We start from the raw sequence: 26,319 nt of genomic DNA, 5'->3' as shown, positions 1-26,319 counted from the left end.
TATCCTGTCAGTGTTTCTGCACAACTTCCGGCTGCTCTACTATCTCCAAAACATTTACCATCAAAGTCAAACCCACACTTAATAACCCCTGTACATAAACATGTTTATTTTCTCTTTTTACAGCAAGTTAATATGCAGGTTGAAAATGTCTCATCCGACATCGGTACACAACATGAGGTGCCAAAATCAACTTCAGTGGGGGAGAACTGGATATTAGAAAAAAAGGCATTGCCACTTGTCATACAAGGAGGGTACATACTGTATTTACACAAAATGGGAAAAAAAGCATTTGACACACTCCGCAGCTCTGTGTGTGGTTATGAAAACATCTAGATTTTTTTTTAAGTGTACATAAATGTCACTTTGTACAGTATGTTTGCAGAAACAAAGCAACTGCCTCATTCCCTCTGACATTCACAAATGATGTTTCAGGTTAGGCAACAGAAAGAACGTGAGGGAGACGGCTTACCAGAAGATGTAGAGCCTTTTAAAGCTTTAAATAATACATGAAATCCAAAAAGGAGGTGTCCAGAAGCAGATCTACAGGGCATCAAAATGTACCTTCTACATTTTGAAGCTGAGGAGATGCTCACAATCAGAAGAAACAAACAAACAAACAAACAAACAAACCGGACAGCGCTGACTGAAGTGAAATTTGATGGTTTGGTGAAAACTTCATGCAATTTCAGGCAAGATGTAACAGCGCCACCAGCCCCACCCCAAGCACCAAACAAGGAGGAAGAAAAACAAAACAAAACAAAATAGATCTGGTTTTGTTTTGAACTGAAGGATTCATTTTAAAAAAAACACCCTGTAGTAAATCTGTACAACGAAAATACATCTGGGATCTACATCTAAAGGTACATTATTAAGGTTATATACACTCCCCCCCCCATCCATATATTATCTTTACAAGTAGACTTCATTCAAACCCAAACATTAAGAAAACATAAGACTAAACAGGGAAATGGGATCACATCAAACATCCATTTAAAAATCGGTTCTTACTGTACCTCATCTGCTGCTCAGTCGCTCTGCTCTCGTTTGTACAGTAAACTACAGCAGAACTAAAATCTCATGTTGACTGGATGGACTGCTACTGGAGCGACGGGGGGGGATCGAGAGTCGTGGAGATGGGGGAATGATTATCGACAGGTTTTTCTATCACCTGGTTTTTGCAGTGGAAGGAAACGGGAACAAACTACCGGACTGGTGCAGTTACGATGTTTCGAGTGACTTCGAGAATACAAAATAGAAATCGAGTCAGAACACGGACACAAAGCCAACTCTCCGATATTCTGACGCAACAGAACAAAGGCTCTCAATACACTTAGGCCTCTTCACTGAAGAGAGCTACACTATTCCATCCATAAAGGTTTTATGTTCTCTAGTTTCAGGTGGGACTGGGTTGGAAAGAGAAGCCGTGTCAGCCTTAAACATTCGCCCCAACGTTGGTGTGAAAGCAACTGATAAAAACAGAACTCGGTGTTTGGATTTCTCTTCCGCAGGTTTCTTCGCGTTGACGTGCGGCCTTGAAATTCGTTCAGAAAAAAAATGGAAAAACTACATTGTACAAATCGAGATTCACACGATCTCTTTGCAAGAAAGAAAAGTAATAAAGGATGACTTGTGCCCGCCGTCTTTCAGGATACACCGATCCATGAACATCTCTGTGTTGCTGCTTCGCTGCTTAGTCAATTTTCACATTTGTGTAGATCTTCCTCACAAAGGCACTTGTTCCCATGTAGCCAACGGCACCTGGAGAGCAAACCAGATGGTGAGTTTCCATTTAGATCAACAGCTCAATGCATCACGGTGTGCTGGAACTCTGCAGGTGCATCATCACAGGACAGAATGAGGACAGGTGAGCAGATCTAATAAAGGAGTGAGCAGATCTAAAAGGAGTGAGCGGATCTAATAAAGGAGTGAGATGATCTAATAAAGGAGTGAGCGGATCTAATAAAGGAGTGAACGGATCTAATAAAGGAGTGAATGGATCTAATAAAGGAGTGAGCGGATCTAATAAAGGAGTGAGATGATCTAATAAAGGAGTGAGCGGATCTAATAAAAGGGTGAGATGATCTAATAAAGGAGTGAACGGATCTAATAAAGGAGTGAGATGATCTAATAAAGGAGTGAGCGGATCTAATAAAGGAGTGAGATGATCTAATAAAGGAGTGAATGGATCTAATAAAGGAGTGAATGGATCTAATAAAGGAGTGAGATGATCTAATAAAGGAGTGAACGGATCTAATAAAGGAGTGAGATGATCTAATAAAGGAGTGATATGATCTAATAAAGGAGTGAGATGATCTAATAAAGGAGTGATATGATCTAATAAAGGAGTGAGTGGACACATTGAGCAGTCAAACACCCGGGACGCAGCGCTTTAATATATCATCCAAAAATACCAGGTGGATATTTTCCCACAGTGGTTTTACTATAACTTCATGATAATTGAAAATTAGCAATCAAAAGCTTTGTTTGAGAATAACAATAAATAAAATCTTACTGTGTCAGCGCTTTTAAGAATAGCGTATTAAATGTTCTGGTTTTGATCAAATATGTCAAAATTTGAGTTGACGAGTGCGCCAATGATTCCTGTCCTTATAAAACGGTAGTTTTATCAATAAATACAAGTACAGGTCTTTTTTTTCCCTGTCTCCATCTTAACGATCAATCACACGTATTGATATGTTATGTTCCAGGTATTTGGGTCGGCACACATCGGTTCAGTACCGCCCAGCTGCAACAAAGAGGCAGCACACTGAGCAGCTTCCTCCAAATTCAACAGTACAGGGACTGAAAGACAACCTCCACTCAAGTCTCTGAAGGAGGACAACAAGTCTCTGAAGGAGGACAAGCCTCTAATGGAAGGAGATGAAGGGAGGAGGGAGGACAGTGCAGGAGAAGGAGAAGGAGCCACTCTGTGATCAACTGTTTCAAAAACAGGAGGAGAAGAGGAAGAGGAAGAGATCCAACTCCTCAACTCCAGGAACAACCAGCTTCAGGTACGCTGCCTCAGCTGATCACTTTACTTCACAACAACAGCATGTTGGATCTTAACAGCTTGTTTCAGTACAATATAATATTTACTGTCTTTCTCTTTCCGGCAGCTCACATTCAACATGAAAGATCAGCTGGACAAGAAAGATCAGAAGGAGCAGGAGGACAAGGAGAAGATGGAGGAAAGGAAGAGCAGCTGGAAAATGAGGGGAAAGAAAGAAAAGAAGATGAGAAGGTGGAGAAAGAAACGACAGAGAGAAAAGAGAAAACAAAGAAGAAGAGGGGAAGAAAAAAGAACAGGCAGAACAAGCCTGCTTCCTGAGAAACTCACTTCTAAACCCCTCTTCTCTTTAACTCTACCCCCTTACCTTCAACCCCACCCCCTCTTCTATGTAACTCCACCCCCTATATTTAGCCCCACCCCCTCTTCTCTTCAACCCCACCCCTTACCTTCAACCCCACCCCTCTTCTTTTTAACCCCACCCCCCTCTTACCTTTAACCTCACCCCTCCACCCCCAAACCTCCCACCACAGGACTCCTTTACCTTTTCCCACCCACATTCTTTAAATATGTGAATCCAGTTGTGTGGAATTTAATTACAGCTGCCTTTGTGTGCATTTTTAGATACAGACAGACCATGTAATGAAATGGGTCAGGCTCTGTGTCTCCGTGTCTCTGTGTCTCCGTGTCTCTGTGTCTGTGATCACTGCAGTATTTCAATCCTTTTGTTTTGAGGAACTGATCACACACTCGTGGGTGTGTTGGTCTTAAAATGAGGTGTGGTCAGGGGTTGCTGCGTTGCTATCCTGAAGCAGCTGAATGCATTTGTGCAACTGACCAATAAAAACCTGGTCTTCAGTGAGTGGTGCAGTAATTTACTGTTATTTTAAGGGTGCATTGTTATATACACAAAAGGCAGCGGGTGCACAATGTACTATATTCTGAGGGGACCTTCAGCAGTGCACAAACATGCAACAGATTAAGAATAGAGAGAATGATCAAGCTTCTTGTTAAGTGCAACGATCTGTTTCCTTTGCAGAGACAAGTATAAATTTAGTGTATATTTTAGTGACTAAATCTGGTGTTTATGAGAGCTGAATTCTCTGAAAGTTTGTCAGGAGGTATTTTTAGTTCAGGACAGTCGTTCAGTATTTGATCAAGCAGATTAAAGGAGGACTCACCGCACATGATTCCTAGAGCGGTGCTGAACACAGCCATGTAGCCAAAGTAGAAGGATGTCTGGAACAGCCCGTACATCCTGCAAAACAACAGGATCAAATCACATGTAAGAGCTGCAGTTCAGTTTTCGGAAGTCTTATTCTTTCATTGTGATTTTGTTTTTGCCTATAAAAGGACATGTCATGTCGTAATTAAGGGATGAACTTACTTAGTTTTGAAGAAATAGTAGTAAAAGGAGTACATGTAAACATAAACAGCAGTGGATGCAGCAGAGAGGAAGCTTGTCCATTGCCTAGAAAAGAGAGACGAGGTCAGTATTTCTCCCAGAATCCTCTACACTCATTCGGATATCTAAAAGGTTGGTAGGATGACAATGCATTAACATCGTGGCTGATATTTTTAGAGATGGTTGTGGGAAAGGTGCGCTCACCATCTGTAGTCCTCAGCGTTGAGCAGGAAGTACGTACACACGATGGTGACGCACACGGTCACGATGCACAGGATGACCAGGACCAGCATCATGAAGCCGTACACGTAGTAGATTTTGTAGGCCCAAAAGGACGTGAAGATGAAGTACCTGACAAACGGGGACGGAGAACACGTCAGTACGATCATCTGATCATCTTACAGAACACAAACCAAATCGGCGTCACGGCACACACTTACATTTCTATGAAAATGGAGCCAAATGGAAGGATTCCTCCGAGGCAGACGATGACGGCCGGCTCCATGAACCTGAGACACAACATTCAACATATGACTGTATGTCCATGAGTGCTCATGTCAGACTCCCCCGCAGGGGAGGCTTACATGACTTATTGTGCTCAGAGGAGGAGAAGGAGGGCAGATTAGAAATTGAAGCAGAGTCAGACAGTGGCCTTAAGTCACTTCTACTTCTTCCATTTGGCAGCAGGCCACAGGACTCGGACAAGGTTGGAAATGTTAATACATCCACACTCTATTGCTTTGCCATTTCTCATAACCTAAAAGAGTTTGTGCAGACAGCTCAACTATTTTATTCACCAATCCTGACGCCGAGCACTTGAACACACTTGTAAGTTCAGCTTTCACACCGATCAGCTGAGCTAAAAAGCTTCAGTTTGGATAAATCAGCAGTTTGGATAAATCACGTGTCATTTTATTGACAGTTTACAACAGGGGTCTCAAACTTAATTTACTTGGGGGCCGCTGGAGGCAGAGTCTGGGTGAGGCTGGGCCGCATCGGGTATTCCACAAGAAAAGCTTTGTTAAAAAAATTCCAATCTTCTCAAATGTCTTTATTTTTTTTTTTTTAACACAAAATAAGATGAAAAAATAAATAAACAAATTAAGAATTAATAAGTAAATAAATCAGTAATAAATAAAATAATAATAATTAGATTTCTCTAGTCAGCAACTATGTGTGGTTTCTTCAGTCTTCTATATCTGCTGTATTCAGATTTAAACGTCTTTATTAACAGTTCTTTAACCTCAATGGGTTCTTCTGAACATGAATTGTCCTGGACATGAATGGAACATTGAAGAACACGAACTGTTCTTCTGAACATGGCTTCTCTTGCCTACTCTTTGCTGCTAGAGACCTGGCAGCGCTTCCTCTCGCATAGCTGAGCCACATTTGTCTTGAGGGAGGAAGCAGTTGAGACCCTCAGTATGGCTTGAAGACGATCATCAGTAAGTCTGGACCTGTACTTGGACTTATTGAAGTTCAAGGTGGAGAAGAGCTTTTCGCACAAGTATGTGCTCCCAAAAAGGCACATGGTCCGCTTGAACATTCGGGAAAGCTCAGGGAAGCTGGGGGTCAATTCTCTCAAAAAATTGCCCAAGCTTGTCTGCTTTTCCACTCACCTCCCTGAACTTGGCTTTGAGGTCAGAGTTGCACTGCAGGTCAATGAGCTCCATTTGAAGCACAGGAGGGGCATCTTGCACATCAAAGGAGAAGGGGTCCGCAAAAATGTGAAATGTGGCTCTGTGCGTCTTGAAGTCTGCAAATCTGTAATCAAATTCCTCCTGTAGCTTCAAAATGGCATCAACATGCTTCTCACCACTGAATGGTGTGCCTGCATCCACGAGTGCCTTGCATGCTGGGAAATGGCAAAGGTTTGTCTGAGAGAGCTGGGCTTTCCATAACACCAGTTTTGTGGAGAATGCTCTCACGTTGTCATAGGCAGCACTGACCAGTTGCCCCTGGCCTTGTAAACTCTTGTTCAGTACATTAAGCTCATGTGTGATATCAACAAGAAAAGCTAAGTCCATGAGCCATTTGGGATCACTTAGCACAGGAACAGCCACCCCATCCTTCTCCATGAAGGCTTTCACTTCTGCTCTCAACTCAAAAAAATCTCTTCAAGGCGTTTCCCTGCTGAGCCAACGTACCTCGGTGAAGTAGAGCACATCCCCATCTTCGGACTCTATTTCCTCTAAAAAAAAAAAGCACAGAACCTTCGGTGCTTTAAGCCCCTGGATCTGATTTGGTTGATGCATTTCACAACGACAGACATCACATTGTCAAACTTCAGGCATTTGCTGCAAAGGGCCTGCTGATGGATAATGCAGTGCAGAGCAATGGCCTCCTCTACACCCTCCTCTTCCAGTTTTTTTTGAACAAGTGCCACCAGTCCATTTTTCCTCCCTGTCATTGATGGCGCTCCATCGCTTGTTATTCCAACAAACCTCTTCCATGGCAAACCGGCATTCTCAATGGCATCACACAGCTGGTGAAATATCTCCTGAGCAGTGGTCTGGCCATGCATTGGGATTACTGTGAGCAACTCCTCTATCACTTCAAAATTGTCATCGATACCACGGACATACATTGCGAGCTGGGCGGTGTCTCTGATGTCTGTGGTCTCATCAAGAGCGACTGAGTATACACTGAAATATTTGGCTTTCTCACACAGTTGATCATAAATGTTACTTGACAGGTCAGAAATGCGCTCTGCTACGGTGTTGGCAGGAAGGCTGATGTTGCTAAACTGACCTTTCTTTTCCGGACAGACGATACTTGCAGCCTGTAATATGCACTTTTTGACGAATTCACCTTCTGTGAATGGCTTTCCCGCCTTAGCAATCATCTCACTAACCACGTAGCGAGCTTCGACTGCTGCATTATTCTCTTTGGTTGCTTTCTTGAAGAAATCTTGTTGCCTCAGTAGACAATGTTTTAAGATTTGCAACCCGGTTGGCTCTCTCATCTCCCTGGTATTTTGCATACTCCTCAGCATGTCTAGTTGTGTAATGACGTTTCAAATTGTATTCCTTGTGCACCGCAACTTTCTCTGTGCAAATAAGACACGTCGGGGTGCCCCTGTGCTCAACAAAGAAATATTGCATCTCCCACTTTCCCTGGGATTGTCTGTGCTCATCACCGACCTTTCTCTTCACTGCAGGCTTTGAAAAAGACATGTTTGGGGCTGTGGAATATATTTTAATTCCACTTGATGTCACTGTCGTGTTTAGCCGTGTTTATGACATCATCTAGAAATATATGTAGTGTTCATCGTGTGAGGCAATGCAAATAACAAAATAATGACCCCCAAATAACGGTGCGACCCTATAATTGGTCCGGGTTATCGGGGACTGTTATTGCCGACGGACAGGTGTCGGTATGTGACTGCAGACCACATTAGGCTACATTATTTCCTTTCTTTTATCTCGCCGCGTACGCATCACTTTGATTTATTTTGTCAGAGAGAGACATATATACGTATAATGTCCCGCTGGGCAGCAACTTAAAAAACTTTTTTTTGGAAGTGTTGTGAACGCAGCGCGCTGGGACGGATGTCCGCGTTTGCCGAATAGAAACGAGGCAGCCAGCCAGGCACGGAAGAAAACTCTCCATGGCAACGCTGCTGTCACTTTCACTCATTAAGAAATGTTGCTCTGCTCGCATCAAGCCCGGTCGATGTCCCGCCCCCGAGAGCCATATACCCCACCGTGATTGGTCGGTTCGTTCAGCTCCGCACACAACACTGTAAAGTGCCATTCATATAAAACTCGCGGGCCGCACTAACATTAAACTTTCATATTAAGGTGGGGGCCACAAAATATCGTCCCGCGGGCCGCGAGTTTGAGACCCCTGGTTTACAACATAATGAATGAAACCTCTGTCAAGTATTAGATTCAAAAAGTGTTCCAGTTCTCCTGTGAGTTTGTGTTGATTTACATTTCGACAGTGTCTTCTAGTGCTCTCAAACGCTGCCTCGGTGTCACCAAACGGACTTCCTAAGACTTTGCTGCCCTCAGAGACCGAAGCTCCTCTTCAGCAGCCAGTACTGACTGGACTCGTCCATGTGGCAGCTACACCGCATGAAACTGCTGTGACATCATCTTCAACATGTCACGAGACACCAGCCCAACCGAGTGGTTTTGCAGGATTCTATTTACCAAGAAGTCCAGTGAATAAAAGAAGAATTGCTGTAACTATAGTAGCTTGGCTAGTTAATAACGGCAGGTTTGGGCACATGCACGACTCTCTCTGACCAATCAGTGGTCAGCTCACTTTGCTTAGAACCTCAACGGAGGCGATACCAAGAATAACACCAGGGACTATCCACAACGTTTGCTCGATGGAAAACCAAAAACAAGCGAGTAGAGTCGAGTTGAGAAAGTAGAGCGTTAATGTGGCCGCTGCTCGTACCATTTCTTCTCGGGGATCGGCCGCGGCACCGCGTTCACCCGGCAGGGAAAGTTCGGCTGGCCGGACAGATTCCTCCCCAAAATCGTTCCCACAAGGTTTAGTGGCAGAATGACAAAGAAGCAGATACAGCAGACAGCAACCTGCGGAGAAGACGCGGTGATTAGTTTCAGTTGGGAGGTTTGTATTTACAGCTCGTTTTCAGGTCGCTCATTACTTATTTTAATTGTCTAAGCTGGATGACCTTTAATAAAGTGTTGGGATAGTTTAAGACATGCTGGAGTTCATCCTGAGGTACAACTGCAGTGCTCACTGAAAACAAATACACACACTCTGGTGGTTACTATCAGATGACCTTCAGATTTGACCAGAAAAAACAAAACAAAAACAACCTTTATGTTTCTTCTTGGTCTGTTGATGAAACACGTTTGGCTGATGCAGCAGGAAAATGTCTTTTTCATGGTTTGACTTGAGGATAATTACTTAACACTTATAATTGATCAACTCTTGAGAATTAAGTGGAGACAATTAAAAGCTGTGTGTAATTAGCACACAGAGGTGCAAATATGAACAACATTTATGTTTTTAAAATGACTAATTTGGAAACATTTGGCACCAAATGAAAAATTGAACTCAACAGATGAATTGTAAATCTGCATCGTTAGGGAGGCCAGTCATGAAGTGTTTTGTTGTAATGTGCTTAATGTGGTTCAACCTGTTTTTAATAAAACCCGATCGATATATTTTATCGGCTGATATTGACCTTTTACAGATATATATTGATATCGGTGTACATGTTGGCCGATATGAAAAGTTTTTTTTTTGCAGACCATAATATTTATTTATAATTATTAATTTACTGTTTTAGTACACTGGTGTCAGTGTGGACAATATACTGTAAAATACCCTGCCTCCATTAAATATCTGTAATACCTGTGGGAAATGTTTAATAACCACATTTGAGGGAGAAAGAGAGACAATATTGGTCAATAAATATTGATATCTGATTCTTTTTTTTTTTTTACTCCCCAATATATCAGCGGCAAAAATCCGGTAGTCATGCTCTAGTTTTTATGTTCTTTAGATGAGGAAAATGATCATTTTCATTTGAACAGTTTCAATAATATTTTCTTTTCAGTCGTCTATGACCGATTAAACTGCAGCAACTCATTCAGATCTGAGAGCGACACAGATCAGCTGTAAGCTGCTGACTTGGAGGATGTTCTTTATAACACTGTGGTTATTGAGGGAGATGTTGCAGTGTAAAAACCCACCATGGTGCCGAAGGGGATGGCTCTGGAGGCGTGGTAGTAGATAGCGATGAAGTTGATGAAGAAGGCCGTCCCGCACACCATCGCTGGGATCATAAAGGCCCCGATGAACATCTGTTTAATCCATCTCCTGCCTGGATCAGTCACACAGAACCAAACGGGAAAACATAAGACACCCAACAGCTTTTAAGAAGGGAATAACTGTGCAGAAGAATATGATGCATGGACTCTTATTTCTTACCTCCTTGTTTTGCATACAAACTTCCCCCAAAGTAGCCGTTGACGGGAGAGGTTGCAGCGTACACAAAAATAGCTGTGCTCAGCATGGAGCCTCTCCTGCAGAGAACAAAACATGAGATGAGTGGAACTGGTAAAGAACACTGCTCTCACAGTGTTTGGGTTTTACTCCCCTTCAAAGTGGTAGTTGTGGTGTTTAGCCTACTCTCACATCTGATTCTGTGCTTTAAACTCAATTATAGGCAGCTTGATTAAAAACAGCACTTGTTTTCTTCACAAAATCATAACGTTACTTTCTGCCCTTTTAGCAATTTGTACACAAACAATACTTTTTAATTTTGAGATAATTAATGTGAACAACTTTCTTCAGCCATACATTGATGGAGAGCAGATCAAACATTTGATAAGCGTCTGAACAAAGTCAATACAACAATATGTCCTGAAGCCAGTTACTCACTCCGTGTACAGATCCTCGACCATAGCGACGATGATGACGATGAAGGAGACGGAGAAGATCTGGCAGCCGGAGCCGATGAGAGAAGAGAAGATCAGCGGGTGGCTTGACGGCCTAAACACGTCTCCGTGGACCTGCTTCCACCCGTACTCGTCTCCCAGGTCTCTGTCCTGTTGGTACGCAGAGGCCGAATAGAAAATAAGACAAAACCCACAATTCTCTAAAACTCGACAACTGATCTTAAACCTGTTTTTATTTACAAATGTGGAGAAAAACTCACCATGTCATCCATCTCCTCCTCTTTGCTGTACCTGGCATAATCCTTCCTGAGTGTTCTCATCAGAATCATGGACACCAGACCCACCAAGAAAATCACCATCATGAAGGAGTTGAAGATCGAGAACCAGTGAATCTGAAAACAAGAGTTAGTGAAATTTTTGTAGTAATAACGTTATAGAACATCCTCCATCAAAAACAATGTATAAAATATTAACACTAGAGTGAAACGAAATGAATTGTGTGTTAAGTGTGGGAATGTTTTCAGTTTAAACTCGCTCAAGATGTTTTAAGTCCTACAAACAGTGTTTAGTTCAAATCCCTGCAGCCAGAGAGCTCGTCTTCATTGAACATGTCCAGGCAGGAAGGAAAATCATTTTCATTCACTGACTGCTGAATCTGGTGAATCTTTGAATTCACTCCTAAATCAGCAAGACTTCCTGTAAGAAAGAGCCCAGCTGGATTCCTGATAAAGGGGCAGGACGAGTAACCTGGTTGGTCATTTGCATCATATCCAACATGGAACAAGGCTCAACCGGCTCCTACTTAAAGGTCTTGAACAGGTGCGCTGTTACAACAAGTCGGCGGCGTTCTTGGCTGTCACAAAGAAGCACTGAGATCATTTGTCATTGGACTCACCCTGTGCTGGAAGAAGGACGGGTCGAGGTACTTGTCGAATCTGTCTTCAAACTTTACATCCGACTTCTTCCATTTCACCTGTAATGGGAAAGAAACAACACATAAACATGTTTACATGACTTGAGTCCCATCAGATTACAAGACACACACTACAGACATGAGATGAGTATTCATTACACGTAAAAAAAAAAGTGCACTGAGTGGAGCATTCAGTCCTCACAGAATAAGACATTGCGATTCTTGTGTTTGGCACCAGTCGGACTTTGCCTTCGCTGGTCAGATTCACATCAACAATTCTGTTGCCGTTAAAGCCGATCTCCAGTTTCTTATACGTCCACAGGTAATGATCTTCTCCATTTTCATCCGCCTCACCAACAATACCTGAGAAAAAAAGACACGTACTAAGTAGAGATCTGGTGTTTACCGAGGTGGTTAAATAGGCAGATGCAAACAGTGAGTCCTTTGTTACAGTATATAGCAGCTATAATCAGGGTGTGTAAATGCCACATAAAGGTGACTTGGCACATTGCACGTTAACTTTGTTAACCTCAACTGTACACGTGTTATATTCAGGTTTTAAACTTCAGCTGCAGTTAAAATTCATCCCTGACTCAAAGCAGCTCAGTTTAATTCCATGTTTAATACAGAGACCTAATGTTATTCTCCCCGTGGTGACACATACTGAAACTTTAAAGCTATGAAAAAAGCAATAACATTGTTTTACTGAAGCACTACATTATGCTTTCTGCTTTAGTGAGTGTGCATCTGCGTCTGATTACAGAAAATACATCTCTGAAAAATGCACATTACTCTGAATTACAAATGAATCCACGCAGGCAGTTTTTCCAGCACACTAACCTCCGGCAGGTGAGCTGAATCTAAATCAACCCGCTGTAGTAAATGGTGTGTGAGGTCAGACAGTGATTAAAAACAGGTCCGCTCTAACGGAGCTCCAGGCTGTCCGTGAACAAACCAAACATCTCACCGTATCAGACACAAGGAGTTCAGTCACCACACTGGCAAACCGGACATCAGGTTAAAGTCTATATTTATTTATTGCGATCAAATCATAAATATGTAACACACAAGGCAGAGAATAGTCAGAGTAAATATCAGTGCCCCACCTACAACTTCAGCCAACACAGTTATATTTAAGTTGCGGTGGGAGCGGCACTGCTGAACAAACCGTCACCACCTCTGTGTGATCACAGCGACAGCTTATCAGAGTGGCAGCCTGGAGAAGATTCAGTAATGACAGTGAGTCATTAATAACCTTCTTATGAAGCACGTCACAGTCAAGGTAAATATGAGAAACACACAGAAGCCATCAGCTAATCAACCAACCCACTAAACTATTCAACGGATTCCGAACAAAAACATGCTGCACAATTCTCCACAGGTACCGAGCCGAGTGCCTCAGTGAGCTATTTGACACATGATACAGTGTACCCCCCTTACCCTACTAGGCAAGAATGAATGGACAGGCCCAGCCATGAATAAGAACTGGTTTCATTTCTCCAGCACCAAAATGAACAGATCAATTCACACGATACCATTGTCACTGCAAACATTTGCGATCAGTGATTTAGCCAACAAGTAAATAAATCCCTCCTAACAAAACAGAAGAAAGAGGTAGACAGAACTAGTAAATACTACAGGTGGGATCACTTACCCCAGATGGGCAGGTCGTCTATGTACATTTGGTACCAGTAGTGATTCTTTATGGCATAGACAAAGGCATCCCGCTTGGCTTTGTCGAGGTCAATTTCACAGTATGTTGTCTGCATGACTTCATCTACAGAGATCAGGAATACCACATTTTTATTAGATGTAGGACAAAGGAATAAACCCAGATATTCAGAGGCAAATCGGTATGTTAATGCTCTTATCACTTCATACGAGGCGAACAGGTGAGAGTCGGTGTAACAGCAGAATACCTTTAAACTTTATGTCCAGGCCGCTGAATTCCAGCTCCACTCCCTGCAGAGCCTCTCCCAGTGTTTCATGGTAATGACTGATGGTCTTCTTGGAGCCCGCGCAGAAGGGCAAAGAGAAATACTTGTACGTCTCCTGTCGGTTGTGGTAAGGCCCCACGGTGTTCATCCATAAAACTACTTCCTCCTTATCTGTGTACTGTATGGGAGGGGAAACACACCACAAGGACTCTTAGTGTGAAGTCCAGAAATGCTACACCAGCTCTGCAAGTCTTACTGGTTTTATATTGAGGAATTTAGAAATCCTACTGGAAAAGTTGTGTGTGAGTTATGGATAACTTTTACAGTCACAACACGGTGACAGCAACAATGACACTGCTAGCCACACTGCTATATTCAAATTAATGCAAACCAATGAACAGTGGCAGAAGTATCCTGGTCCTTTACTTAAGTTAAACGTACTAATAACACAGTGAAAACACTCCACTACAAGTAAAAGTCATGTATTCATTACTTAAGTAAAGGTATGCAAGTATTATCAGCAAAATGTATTTAAAGTATCAAAAGTAAAAGTATGCAGTAATGCAGTAAATCCTCTGGTGAGCCAAATATGATGGTTTGGATTAATATGCATTTTACTGTTATAGTTAAGTGTATACTACTTTATAGTGTCGTTTAGTTTCATCTGTGGTGATGCATGGTATTTTATGGGATCATCATATGTTTGTAGCATCACTGTGAGAACAGCGTTTCTCTAAAAGAGTAAAACACTCGCAGACAAACAGTTCAGTTCTCAGCTTTTTGACATTTTCCAGCAAATACAAGGTTTTGAAATGTAAGTAGTGGGGGGGGGGGTTTCTCAGCACACAAAAAGAACATTTAATCCTTCAATCTAACACAAACATTCAAATTCAAAAATCCCCCAAAACTTTGGAGAATATTGTTTTTCACTGGACTGGAGAAGGATGAAAAAAAAGCTGTCAGACAAATGTAGTGGACTCAATAGCACAAGATTTGCCAGTCAATGTATAAAGTAACATCAAGTGGAAATACTCGAGTAAAGCACAAGTACTCGAGTAAATGTACTTCTGCATTCCTCCACTGCAAAACGCACCGAGATGCAACGCTGTAAAAAGTGATGTTAGCCATGTTTGATTACAATCAGCGCTTCGGTCCGTCCACACAACTGAGACTGCTCTCACGACACCGTGAAGACGACGTCCTGCTCCTTACGGCCGTGTCAGCAGCTGTTATCGGGGCGTCTCGGTCTGACGGAGAGGACACAAGACACGCCGCGCGGCCCCGACATGTCCCCCCCCCCCCCCAAAAAAAAAAAAAAAAAAAAAAAAAAAAACGGCGCTTCCGCATTAATTGTCTCCTTTAAACCGTGTTTTGTGAAATCTGCCTTCAACGCTTGAAGCTCCCGGTGATCCCGAAGCGCGTTTGGCTCCGCTGAAGTCCACGCTGACGCCGGCTGGCCGCTAAAACTCGAGAGCAGTTTCCGCCGGTGTGGAAGAAGACGTGCTAACGAGCTTTAGCGGGGCGAGCGTTAGCCTGGAAGACTTTCAGGCCGAGGAGTGTTGACAAGTGAGCGGGCTGACTGAAGGCTCGTCGGCTCGACGCCCCGGCGGGGGAAGTCACGAACCCCGTCACGTCGGTGTTTGTGTGGTTTTTGTTGGAGGGGGTGGTGGTGGTGGTGGTGGGGCTGCAGCTACAGTTAGCGGGTCACACACGTCCATTATTTCCGAGGCTCCCTCTCCTCTATCGGCCTCTCCAAACCGCCGCTTACCGTGTGCTCGTGTTCGTCTGCGTCCACCGGTAATAAGCAGCCCGCGATAGCGAGAAACGTCGCCGCCGCCACCTTCCACCTGGAGGAGCCCATCGTTTCTCGGCGAAAGTGTGCAGAAAGATTGGGACGTTAGCTTCGCAGGGCTATCCCACCTTCTTCCTGGTTGTATGACAGAGGAGATTTTTAGGGATGCTCTCTCGTACGCATATGGCGTAAAAGCGCTTCACGGGCGCTCATCGCGGGCGCCTCGGATTGGCTGAGCGGAGTCACGTGGCTCGCGGCCTCCAGTCGGTGCGGAACGCGGTGGCGTAAACGGTGACTAGAGAAACTGCGCCGGCGCACCGTCCGCAACCTTCAGCCACGTCATCCGACTGCCAAGACCGGAGCTTCACCTTTGACGAGAGTCGGTGCACGAAACGCGATCCCCGCGCTCAACAAGCGGAGCTGTCCACCGGCCGATGAGGCCATTAATGGACCCAAAGTTGTTAAACAACCTCAAACTGTCCCCCTGTCTGTTGGGACTGTTTTCATGTTCCCCTGAGCATAATGCGGGTAACTTGGACCACAGGTTGAGACTTCAAATCCAATCAATAGATAGGGATTTAGGAGGTTAGCTCTCATTGCCAGCAATCTATAAAGACTTAAGTTTGTATGCTTTTACTAGTTTGTTACACTTCACTTTCAGTTACAATTCCCGATAGCCTACGTTAAAAATGGGACATTGTCTCTCCGAGAAACTTTCAGCTGCAGCAGCTGATAAAATGCATTACAAAATTGTGTGAATTAAAAATGCTGATGATTAAAAATGAGCATCTGACATCAGAACACTACATGTAAATGTATTTGTGTATTAGCCCAAAATAACATCTGAAAGATACTTTAAAAAAAAATTTTATATATACCTTATGGACTTTTCCTGGCTGTGAAACAAGTGATACATATAATTTACATAGGGGGGTTAACTTCACAGTAAATCAACATATGAAGTACGCACACAAGTGATCCTGACAGTGAGAGAAGTCAGCTCAGGTGAGAAGATTTTTACTTAAAAAAGACATGTTTTAAATCAAACCCAAATCATGACACAAGTAATCTCAAGGAATTTAAATGTCCTACAACAGAACTTTAAAACATTATAACAAGAAACCCAGTTCAACAATTCCCACATAGTGATTGCTGGACAGAAAAACTCCCAATTTAACAAAACAGACCCAAACTCAGTGGTAGGCAACCCTCTGCCTCGACCAGTTGGGGCTGAAGGGTGAGTGGAGAGGGAAAAGAATAGCAGAGAGACCACAAACAATAAACACTGGTCAGACTGGTGGGTCCAGTAACCCCAGATCAGAAACATGCTGATCCAGAGCCGGAGATAACTGCAGAAAAATCACAAGACTGCAAGAGAGGGAAGGTATAAAGATAATAAGAAGCAGTGGTGGTATATAAATGCATTGAGAATGAGGAGAAGAAACGAGAGGAGCTCAGTGCACCATGGAAAGTCCCCCAGGAAACAAGGCCTGTAGCTGCATAACTTTTACACAAATACAATTTGATCAAACTTCAAAATTGTAAATGCTTCTAATGTGTCCCTGATTGCAGTGATGTTCCTTCTCATGGATTTTCTTTCAATTCTGGGCTCAATAAAGAATCTTTGTGATTAAATAGATTTTTCAAGACAACTGTAGATGATGCTACATGTGCATGAATTACTAGAAACAAAGAGATGTTACATACATTTTCAAAGGTGTATATTGTCTCCAGAGTTTTTCTTTTTTTCAAATAAGACAACATGTAAATGTGTGTTGTCTTGTAACAAAAAGACAGCCATGTAGTGAGCTGCTGGTTGACAGTGTCGTAAAATTTATTGTATTTAAACTGCAGCGACATGCGAACTGATCTTTTTTATATATAATTATGTCTGAATGCTTCATATATTCTTTGGCTGAAGTGACAGAATTACCACACAGAGAACAGCTCTCCTTGAATCATCATGAAATGTCACCTAAACATCTGAAGCCTTGTTTTTACAGTGATTATCCAGTATGAAGAGCATTATCCACACACAACAGTAGAGGGTACCCACTGTAGTGATCTTAGTTACATTTCCAGGTACTATTAATAATGATAAGAATCAGCAGTTTAACATTTCTAATAATTACAATTAATTAAAAAAATATAGCTCTAAATTATTCTTTAAATTACAATTATTCAAAACATTCCAAAAAAAACATTTTTGCTTCCAAAAAATAAGATTTTCAAAGTAAATCACATATTTATGCACTTGTGCAGCACGTGACTGTAGTGTGTGATCAAATGAAATCAGCATCTTCTGTCAGAAGATTTTTCTGCTTCAGTAGTCGTTCCAACTTCACAACGACAGCACAAACTTCCTGTGAGGGCGACATGATGCAGTCGGATCACTTTACAGACAAAGATCTGCCAAACCAGTATAGAGCATAATTTCATTAAGCATCGTCAGTGAAATATTGCCTTACTTTAGGATGTCAGGCAGATGTGTGTCTCTATATAAACCGTTGTGCAGATATCCCAGAGACCCGTCAAACGACACCAGCTTGACTCGCTCTGCATTCTGGGCTTTCACTGCGACCTCGTACAGCTGGGAGAGAAAAGACGAGAAAGTTCATTCAAAAAAAAAAAAAAAAAGCTCCGAGAGGAGATGCTTTATGAATTATAAAGAAATCGCTGCCTAAATTAAAAGTAGCTGTCTGTGCCAGTGATACCTCCTGAACCCCATGAAGGGGGGCGAGGTGATCGTCCTCTGAATGAAGGAAAAGTATCGGGTTCCTCATTTTTTTCAAACTGTGGAACAAAAAATAAATTAAGTCATTGTATTTTAGTAGTAACAACAATACCATTAGCTAATCAGTGTTTGACACTATGCACCAGTTCATATTTAACTGTTGTGCATCACTGACTTACTTTTCTTCAGAGGGAAAAACAATCTTATTTTGCGCCCATGGCTCCGGGAATAAGTAGCCAATGCCTGGGAATTTCCAGTAAAACTTAAAAGATAAAGACACAAAACAAATTATAGTATATCATTTACAAGCAGAAGCCATGAAATAAATACACCAAAGATCAAAAGTGGAAGGTCAGATACCCAAGCAAAAGGATGATCGGAAAATGTCTGTCTAGCAGTGTTGAACGCACCCTCCAGGAGCACACCATCAAAACTCAAGCCTGAAAAGACAAGGAAACGGTCATCAGATTGAAATGTTGGAATCCTGTCTTCTTATTTCTATTTGCAGGATTTCACTGGTAGAGAAACTTACCTTGTTCAGCTAATTTGACCGCGGAGTTCGTGGCCACTCTGAAATATAGAGCAACATATTCAGTTTGGTACCTTATGTTTATTGTAGCTGCGGGATAGTCTCCATTATTTCTGTCATTAATGTACCATGTCAGGTTGTTTTTTTTACAACAGTCATATTAAAAAAAAAATACAATGGATAAATCAGAAAAATGAAGACTGGCTAATTACAACAACTCAAATATCTCTTGGGGACATTATTAAGTCGACTGCTTAGAGTTACAGTTTCCACTACTTCTCCTGCCAGCATTTAAAATTATTTTTGTTTTCATTAAATATCCTTTCTCATTGCTCGACATCAGTCAGTTTATTTATTTAACACATTTATACCAAATGTAATTTGACCAAACTGTGGCACAAGATTAAACAGTTAAAAGTAATCATATAGACTTGAAACAATTAAGTCATTAAAAACAAACTGAAAAACAATAGTAAGTAATATGCAGTAAAATGTGAGTAAATATGTTATATAACATATTCATTGTTTGGCAAATAAGAGTTCGATGAGGTTGTATCATGTTATGTCTGTAACACACTGTTTTTATGATTGTCTGTGTGTAGCTGTTACTGCTGCCCATCCAAACTGTGAAGGTTCAGTTTAACATAAGGTCCCTCTCCTTAAGATACTCTATTCACGAACCATCACAGTGACACGACTGCGTAACTAAACTACAGGTTGCTTTTGTGCTAAATGCATAGAACATTACCGTAAAGGTTTAAATATTGCGAGGAGTTGCCTCATAATTTAAAGTTCATGTTAAATGCATTCATAACAGCTACTGCGACAATAATTGGAGTCATTTTTACTTCTTGAAAAGTGTCTCCATTTGAGTGAAATGCTGCCAAATGGGAGTCTGTCTCTACTCACGCGGTGCCGAGAGAGTGTCCCCAGATGACAACCAGGCTTTTTCCACTACGCGCTCTGACCCAGTTGTACAAGTAGAGGGTATCAGTGGTCAGACCGGCTTCAGTCGGCTCCCCGCTGGAGTCTCCAAAACCTGCCACAGTTTCTCACATCAATTACTGCTCGCTGACGGATGCCAGAGCTGCTCTTCACCGCCACAAGGTGGCAGTCACTCAGAGCAAAACCTCCATTAGAGCTGACCTGAAGTTGAACTGTTGTCTTTTGACTGCCTTACAGCAAACAACTCATCAAGCACATTAGTCTACAGTCATCATCTGGCTGCAAATGACATGAAATCAATGTGGGAGGGTTGTGCATTACGATCAATATGCAACCAAAGAAGAATAGAGATGGAAAATATGTTTGAATGTTGAGTCATAAATCTTCATTTGCACCAACCTCTGTAGTCAGGCACCAGCACATGGTAACCAAGTGCACTCAATACCTGTTGACATATAATGCTTATTTGTCATCCAAATAGCTACCAAGACTTTCATGAGACCTGCACAAGATGAATTTACTCGTGTTGGCGATCACTCACTTTTGTCACTCCTACCCGATGAGTGGCTGCCCTGTTGCAATGATTGACAAACACAAGTGACAACAAATTGGTGGTTTTTCCCCCCAAAAAAGAAAGAAAAAAGAACAAATATGTCTCGCAGTGTGGAACTTTTACTGTCTGCACCTTCAGGATCCCATGTATTATTTATCATACCTTGTTTTTATGTTCCCATGAAGATATATGAAAACTGGATTTCCATCTCTTAACGTGTTCTCGTACCACGCCAGATCCTTCCCCTGCGCCTCTTTCCACTGACTGTCAGGAACCGTGAGCCTCGGAGAGTTCAAAACAATGCAAGACTTAAGAGACACAACTCATAATTGGATCATTAAGAAACAAACCTACATTGTCTTTGTGTTAGCCTTTTTATGCTAAGAAAAGATTTGTTCGAACTCTTCAAGTGTAACTTGGCTTGTACTCACCAGACGCCGAGGGAAATCCCCTCCTCTGATGGCAAGTACATGTTGATGGTGTGATTAAGGGAGAAATCAGCAGGTCGGCTGAGGTCAACAAAGAAAGGCAGCCTGACTGCAAACAGGAAAAGAAGAAAGGCGGGCCTTTTATTTTGTGGATCAACTTTAATATTTACAGTACTTCCAAGAGAAAGATGTGTTCACTTACTTCTGTGAGTGTAAACAAGGTGTTGGATTAATTCAGGGAGCACTGTCAGCGAGAGAGGCACCAAAATGAAGATAGCAACGAGGGCCAATAAGCCTCGTTTGAGCCACTGCTGGGACCTGAGAACAAGCAGAGGGGGAGATAAAAACAATGTGACCCCAACATTGTTACTTTATATATCTGTGGTGACAATAAACATCTGAAAACATCTCCAAGTAGCTCAAACATTTTGTTGTATTATAATATTCATAAACCGAACAGTAAAAGACTACAGTAGGCAGATTAGCTCTTTGTATCACCATGCAGTCCCTCCAGGATTTAGTTTTTTTTGTGATTTCTGTGATCAAACACGCTGGATTTTGTGGTGGCGTTTCTCAAAAATTTCAATGTAGCTACTTAGTGGAGTTTTACCTAATATATTTTGCAGCAAAATTTTGCTAACTAGCAAAAATTGCACGTCAAGATTCAGAAAAAAAGTTACCTAGTGAAGAGTCATATGTAATCATTTCAAATGAGCATAAACATACTGCACATCATATGCTAAATACTTTAGTTCTAATCTTTTTAATGTTTTGAACTCAGAGAACTATGGGCTCAAAGTTACAAAAAAAAAAAAAAAATCATAAAAGTAAAAACAATATGTTATTGTAATAAGGATTACAAAGGTTACATCTACTGTAAGAATAAAGGCTTTAAATGCTTTTTATTCATTCATTTATTCAACACATAAAGCTGTTAACAAAAACAAAGTGCAACATTTTACAAATGGAAGTGTGTATGAAACTAATTTAATATCCCCATCATAAGACCACATTTCCCATAAACCCCGTCACTTCTAGTTCTTCCGGTTTGTCCCGTCAGCCAGCATGTAGTTGGTTTTCATTATGAGACAGAGGTTGAAGAGCCTTGCTGACAATATTTGAGAATTAGTGTTGTTGATGATGTGAGTTTTGTTTGGAAGGCGATATTTGTTCTGTAAAGTCCAGTGAAGCTTCTGTTAAGGACCTTTTTGTCAGAAAAATCTGGCAAATATTGTGGAGATTGCTTGAATGAATCCCTCTGTGTACATTCAATCATGATGGGACTGATCTGATCCCATATGAATTTGCGTTAGCCAGCCCATTCTCCTTCCCGGGAGCGTCAAATAATGTCGTTCTGTCACAGCAGTTGCTGTCAGAGAAATACAGACAAGGTGCCCACTGGTGTCTAAGACATACACACAATGTTGCTTACGTCTTACTGCGACGAGGCTGTTCGAAGAAGGTCATGTGACAAAGTAAAGTCCTGATAAGGATGAGGTTGGGGACAGTTGGATGGAATAGACCAAGGACTCTGACCTGGGAGACTGGTGATAAAATCCGTGAAAAAGCAGAAATCAATGAGTAACCCAAACTCTGATCTCTTTCTAACTGAGGAGTCTTACCAAACCGTGACCGTGTCACATTGAATCCAAAACATTATCTTTTCTTAATCATAAGCATGTTGGATTTGGTGGTAAACCGAAGTTAGGCCTCCATTTTGAGTCTATAAGCGATGCAAACACCTTCGAAAGAAAAACCCTCCCTATTTCAATCTTAATGAGAAAGCATTATTTTAACCCACCAACCCTGCTCTCTCCAATCGGAACACAACACTAAATGAACAGTACAGCAACAGTGAAGAGGTTTCACTCCCACCTCTCCTCTCCGTCCACTGTACATTGAACTCCAGCTGCATCTCTGCAGAAGTTTTGGATGACTCAGCAAAACTTTGGGGTGCATCAAGAGAAGGCAGGGGAGGGTGTGTGGGTTGCTTTGTTCAGTGCTGCAAAAAGACCCACCTGCAGCTCCATTTAGGGAAAAAATACCTGAGAAACAAATCTCCAAAAATCCCCCTCAAAGAAGCATCAAAGAGACTGTGAACTCGGTGCGGCACATGGGAATGTAAACTGAAGCCCATTGGCATTTATCGAGCTGCTCCCCTCATGTCCTGCCAGTCTATGGTTGCAGCATTAATATAGAAACATTAATATGGAAGAGAAGAACTGAACGATCTAATCAAGAAGGCAGGCTGTCATTGGAGTCTGTCTTAACTCCCTGGAGGCAACAGCAGAAAAGAGCATGCTGTTCAGACTATTACAGACAGACAATACATCCCACCCCCTCCATTAACACTCTAATCAGCCAGAAGAGCCCTTTTAGTCCAAGACTGATCTCGCCACGCTGCTCCAGGGAAACATATCCGAGGCCATTTCTTCCATACGCCATCACACTGTCCAGAGTTCACTCCTTTACTTTACTATTCACCTCCAAATCTTTTTCTAAAACATTTAAAATGTCTGAAACCTCATCACAGATTTTGAAAGAATGCACAAAAAATGAATTAATCAAACTGTAATGTTTTACATTCACTAATATGACAATAATAATGAATGTCTGTTATGAGAGTTTTCAGCACATTTACAGTGCCTAAAGTTAAATGTTCAAGTTTGGAGGAATTGCATTACATTGGTGGAGAGGCTGTGGCTCAGACAGTAGAGTGGGTTGCACACTAATCAGAAGGTTGGTGGTTCAATCCCCAGCTCCTCCTGTCCACATGCCTAAGCGTCCTTGAGCAAGACACTAAACCCTAAGTTTCTCCCAATGGTGCACCATGTGAATGTACTACTGATGGTGGCACCTTGCATGGTGATCTGTCTCATTAGTATGGATGAATGGGAAAACCATTTAAAAGTGCTTTGAGACCAAAAGGTGATAAAGCACTATACAATTACAGACCATTTGGGAGCCTGTGCATCTGCTTCTGCTGTTTAGTCACACATTTCCTCAATATTATACATATTTTAGATATCAATTCAATAATTGGTAGACCTTTTGCACAACAGAGTGTCAGATGTTTACAGCCAAGTCAGGGATATTCTAGCATACTACATCTTTGCTGCATGCATTTGCCCCGTTACTGTCCTTTTACAACAGGGACAGCTGTCTATGTCACCCAGTAAATGTCATGATTGTTAAACTTTGTTACAAGCTCACTAATAAAGCAATGATCAACCATCTCCAAAAAAAAAAAAAAATCTAAGTTCCTGATTCAGAGACTGACCTAGTACTCTCGTAATCATGATGAGAGCACCTCAACCTTTAGGAGGCTCATGGAGCTCATGCGTGTCAGTTCATTTCTCCCCATTTGCACACACACCCTTGGTAAGACAAACAAAGTCTTGGTGTTTATTGGGAATTATTTGAATGTTAATACACCCTGGGGTATTGAATTTTTATGTAAATATTGAATTATTGAGATTAACATGTGTTGAGCTCACAGGCAATATGCTGATTGCTGTTTAATTTACATTGTTCCATTAACTTTATGTGTTTTAGTAGATTGAGTATCGTGGTAATGTAACGTTTTATCATGTTTAGTGCTGTGGCTGGTGCAGGGGGATGTCACATGAGTGGTGGTTACATTTCAGGTGTCCTGTAGGTGCCTGGCAAATGTCAAGAGTGTTTTTGTGTTGGTAAAATGGGTTTTATTTTGTGAGCAGTTTAGGTTATTGATGGAAAGAAAATAAGATGTACTTATTTTCTTTGCCTGTGGCTCAAGAATGTTCCTGGTGTCTCATTTACGACGTCTAATTTACGACTTCCCTGTGTCCTTATCTTGTGACCTACAACTGAACTCAGTATTAACTACAAAAGCAGATACAAAGTGAATGGGAGTGACTGTCAACTGTTTGTCACACTGTATAAAAGCTGCCCTACGGAGGAGTGACGTTGAGCAATGCTGGACATCCTTCTTTGAGTGTCCATGTATTTGCTCCTTCTTGCAAGAATAAATGTCCGATGTGTTTGATTTTGAATCTAGCCTCAGTATTTTTTCTAACAGTTATTCACCCATTGTCTGCTGATTGGCGCTGCAGCTTTACCAGTCTGTTACGGCACTTTGACCTGCACTGACTGGTTTAGTAATTGAAGCTCATCCGTATTTATATAAAACTCACAGCAGGTTAATGCTCAACTCATAAAGTACACCAGCTTCTCACCATTTTTGCCAAGTACTTTCAATAGAAAGTAGTTAAGGCCTGTTGGTAAAGTTGCACACGTCACGAGCTAATTAGCATATCTGTTGCGTTCTTATGTCGCCAACTGCGTGCAAGCTGCCTTGTGTCAGACAGTGTTATCCTTTTACATACACTTGCTACTTTCCTTATCCTTGTGCACACATTTAGTGTAGTATAATACAGCCGAATTCACAATAAAGCTGTTCTCATTTACTTACGTTTCTGTTTCAGCGGTCAGACTGTGTACGGGACGGGACGGTACGGGACGGTACGTGGACGGGTGTGAAATAGTGACTGAAACGCGGCCCGTTAAGATTACATGTAAACCAGCGGTCACTTGCAAGCGGCTGCTCTGCTCTGCTACAATTCACATTTTATAACCCGCAACGTCGTCAGACAAAATCACTGTACACATAACTTGAAAATGATGGCTGGGCCGTGAATTCAGCATATTTACATGTTAGATGGTTTCTCTAAAAAAGTTCGAAGGTACAGGATATCTTTATGTGTCCTCTCACACAGTGCTAGGCAAAGAGATGTTTCTGTGTCGCAGTGCAGCCGCTTGCAAATCTCTTCTCTGGAAAGTTCAAGTTCAAGTTTGTCAGAAAGTCGCCAAACTGTGAACACTGCAACTTACAGGGTAGCCTCCTTCTTCTTGGCTCTGTTAGTCCTCCTGACTTCACTGATGCCGGAGGATGAATCATTCTGTCTCCCGACTCTTCTCTTCATCATTTAAGGTCAGCAATACTTAACGATGATATATCCTAATATGAACTCAAATATGTGTCCCAGTTCAGTAGTTCGTCTGAGACTTTGATTGAGTTTGATCAAAGTTCAGTTTCAGTGCAGGAAGGGGGAGGTAGCGGGGTTTTGTTAAGGTAGCACCGCTTCCTTAGGGTAGATTATTACATTGTCCAATACATGTAAAACCTGAAGTCACCTTAAACGCTACACACACACACACACACACACACACACACACACACACACACACACACACACACACACACACACGGTACTACCAATATTTCCTGTAATTATTCCAAAAAAGCAGGGGTAGAGACAGAAATTCTGGGTCAAATACATAAGCAGTCTCTGTGGGCCCCTTTCCTCCCTTGATCCATGTCGCTCATGCATCTTTTGAAAATAGTTTTAGTCACTAATAAACTGTTCATTCGACATTTAAACAAGTAATAATAACCTGTGCCGTGTATCCTACTTAAATCTGCAGTTTGAAATCTCATCACATTTAATTTGACATGTCACTTTCCATTCCAGGTTTTTCAAAGTCCCTTTCCTCATCGGGGCCCTGAGTTATAAGACACCCCCCCCCCTACAACACCCCTGCAAAAATGTGACATATATTGTCCTGATATGACACTGAAAACCCCCATTTTTACAATTCAATTAGAATAGACATTTAATCACAAATAACATTATACAATTAATTTA

General features: G+C 41.8%; 2 protein-coding genes across 2 annotated transcripts; both read right to left on the bottom strand.

Moving 5' to 3' along the window:
* Positions 1-86: 86 nt before the first annotated feature.
* On the bottom strand, positions 87-15,630 carry tm9sf3 (transmembrane 9 superfamily member 3). Its single transcript, XM_069689955.1, has 15 exons — positions 15,420-15,630; positions 13,634-13,829; positions 13,369-13,491; positions 11,917-12,077; positions 11,697-11,774; positions 11,062-11,193; positions 10,785-10,951; positions 10,332-10,426; positions 10,094-10,224; positions 8,823-8,962; positions 4,853-4,921; positions 4,617-4,763; positions 4,395-4,478; positions 4,189-4,265; positions 87-1,758 (listed from the first exon to the last, which is right to left on the bottom strand). The coding sequence occupies exons 1-15, from the start codon at positions 15,510-15,512 to the stop codon at positions 1,691-1,693; spliced, it is 1,761 nt and encodes a 586-aa protein (XP_069546056.1). The 5' UTR covers positions 15,513-15,630; the 3' UTR covers positions 87-1,690.
* Positions 15,631-16,444: 814 nt separating this feature from the next.
* On the bottom strand, positions 16,445-25,691 carry LOC138616006 (lysophosphatidylserine lipase ABHD12-like). The gene is made up of 13 exons (XM_069689956.1): positions 25,505-25,691; positions 20,835-20,950; positions 20,636-20,741; positions 20,367-20,486; positions 20,193-20,223; positions 20,051-20,096; positions 19,616-19,745; positions 18,710-18,747; positions 18,538-18,617; positions 18,357-18,439; positions 18,158-18,236; positions 17,912-18,033; positions 16,445-17,806 (listed from the first exon to the last, which is right to left on the bottom strand). Exons 1-13 carry the CDS (start codon positions 25,597-25,599, stop codon positions 17,785-17,787), a joined length of 1,068 nt encoding a protein of 355 aa, XP_069546057.1. The 5' UTR covers positions 25,600-25,691; the 3' UTR covers positions 16,445-17,784.
* Positions 25,692-26,319: the final 628 nt, after the last annotated feature.

The sequence above is a fragment of the Brachyistius frenatus genome, unplaced genomic scaffold (assembly GCF_029030835.1).
Source record: "Brachyistius frenatus isolate BFR_SWC_R1_liver_20210118 unplaced genomic scaffold, ASM2903083v1 Contig_8, whole genome shotgun sequence".
In the NCBI taxonomy this organism is placed as follows: Eukaryota; Metazoa; Chordata; class Actinopteri; family Embiotocidae; genus Brachyistius; species Brachyistius frenatus.
The sequence above is the reverse complement of the archived record's forward strand: the minus strand, read 5'-3'. Positions and strand labels throughout refer to the sequence as shown.

Coding starts and splice junctions, on each gene's coding strand:
- tm9sf3 (XM_069689955.1), bottom strand. CDS start 15,512: ATGGGCTCCTCCAGGTGGAAGGTGGCGGCGGCGACGTTTCTCGCTATC. Junction 10,225..10,331: donor TTTGTATGCAAAACAAGGAG/GTAAGAAATAAG, acceptor TGACTGATCCAG/GCAGGAGATGGATTAAACAG. Junction 4,764..4,852: donor GGCTCCATTTTCATAGAAAT/GTAAGTGTGTGC, acceptor CCCGTTTGTCAG/GTACTTCATCTTCACGTCCT.
- LOC138616006 (XM_069689956.1), bottom strand. CDS start 25,599: ATGATGAAGAGAAGAGTCGGGAGACAGAATGATTCATCCTCCGGCATC. Junction 20,224..20,366: donor CATGGGAACATAAAAACAAG/GTATGATAAATA, acceptor TCATTGCAACAG/GGCAGCCACTCATCGGGTAG. Junction 18,237..18,356: donor GTTTTTCCCTCTGAAGAAAA/GTAAGTCAGTGA, acceptor TTTGTTCCACAG/TTTGAAAAAAATGAGGAACC.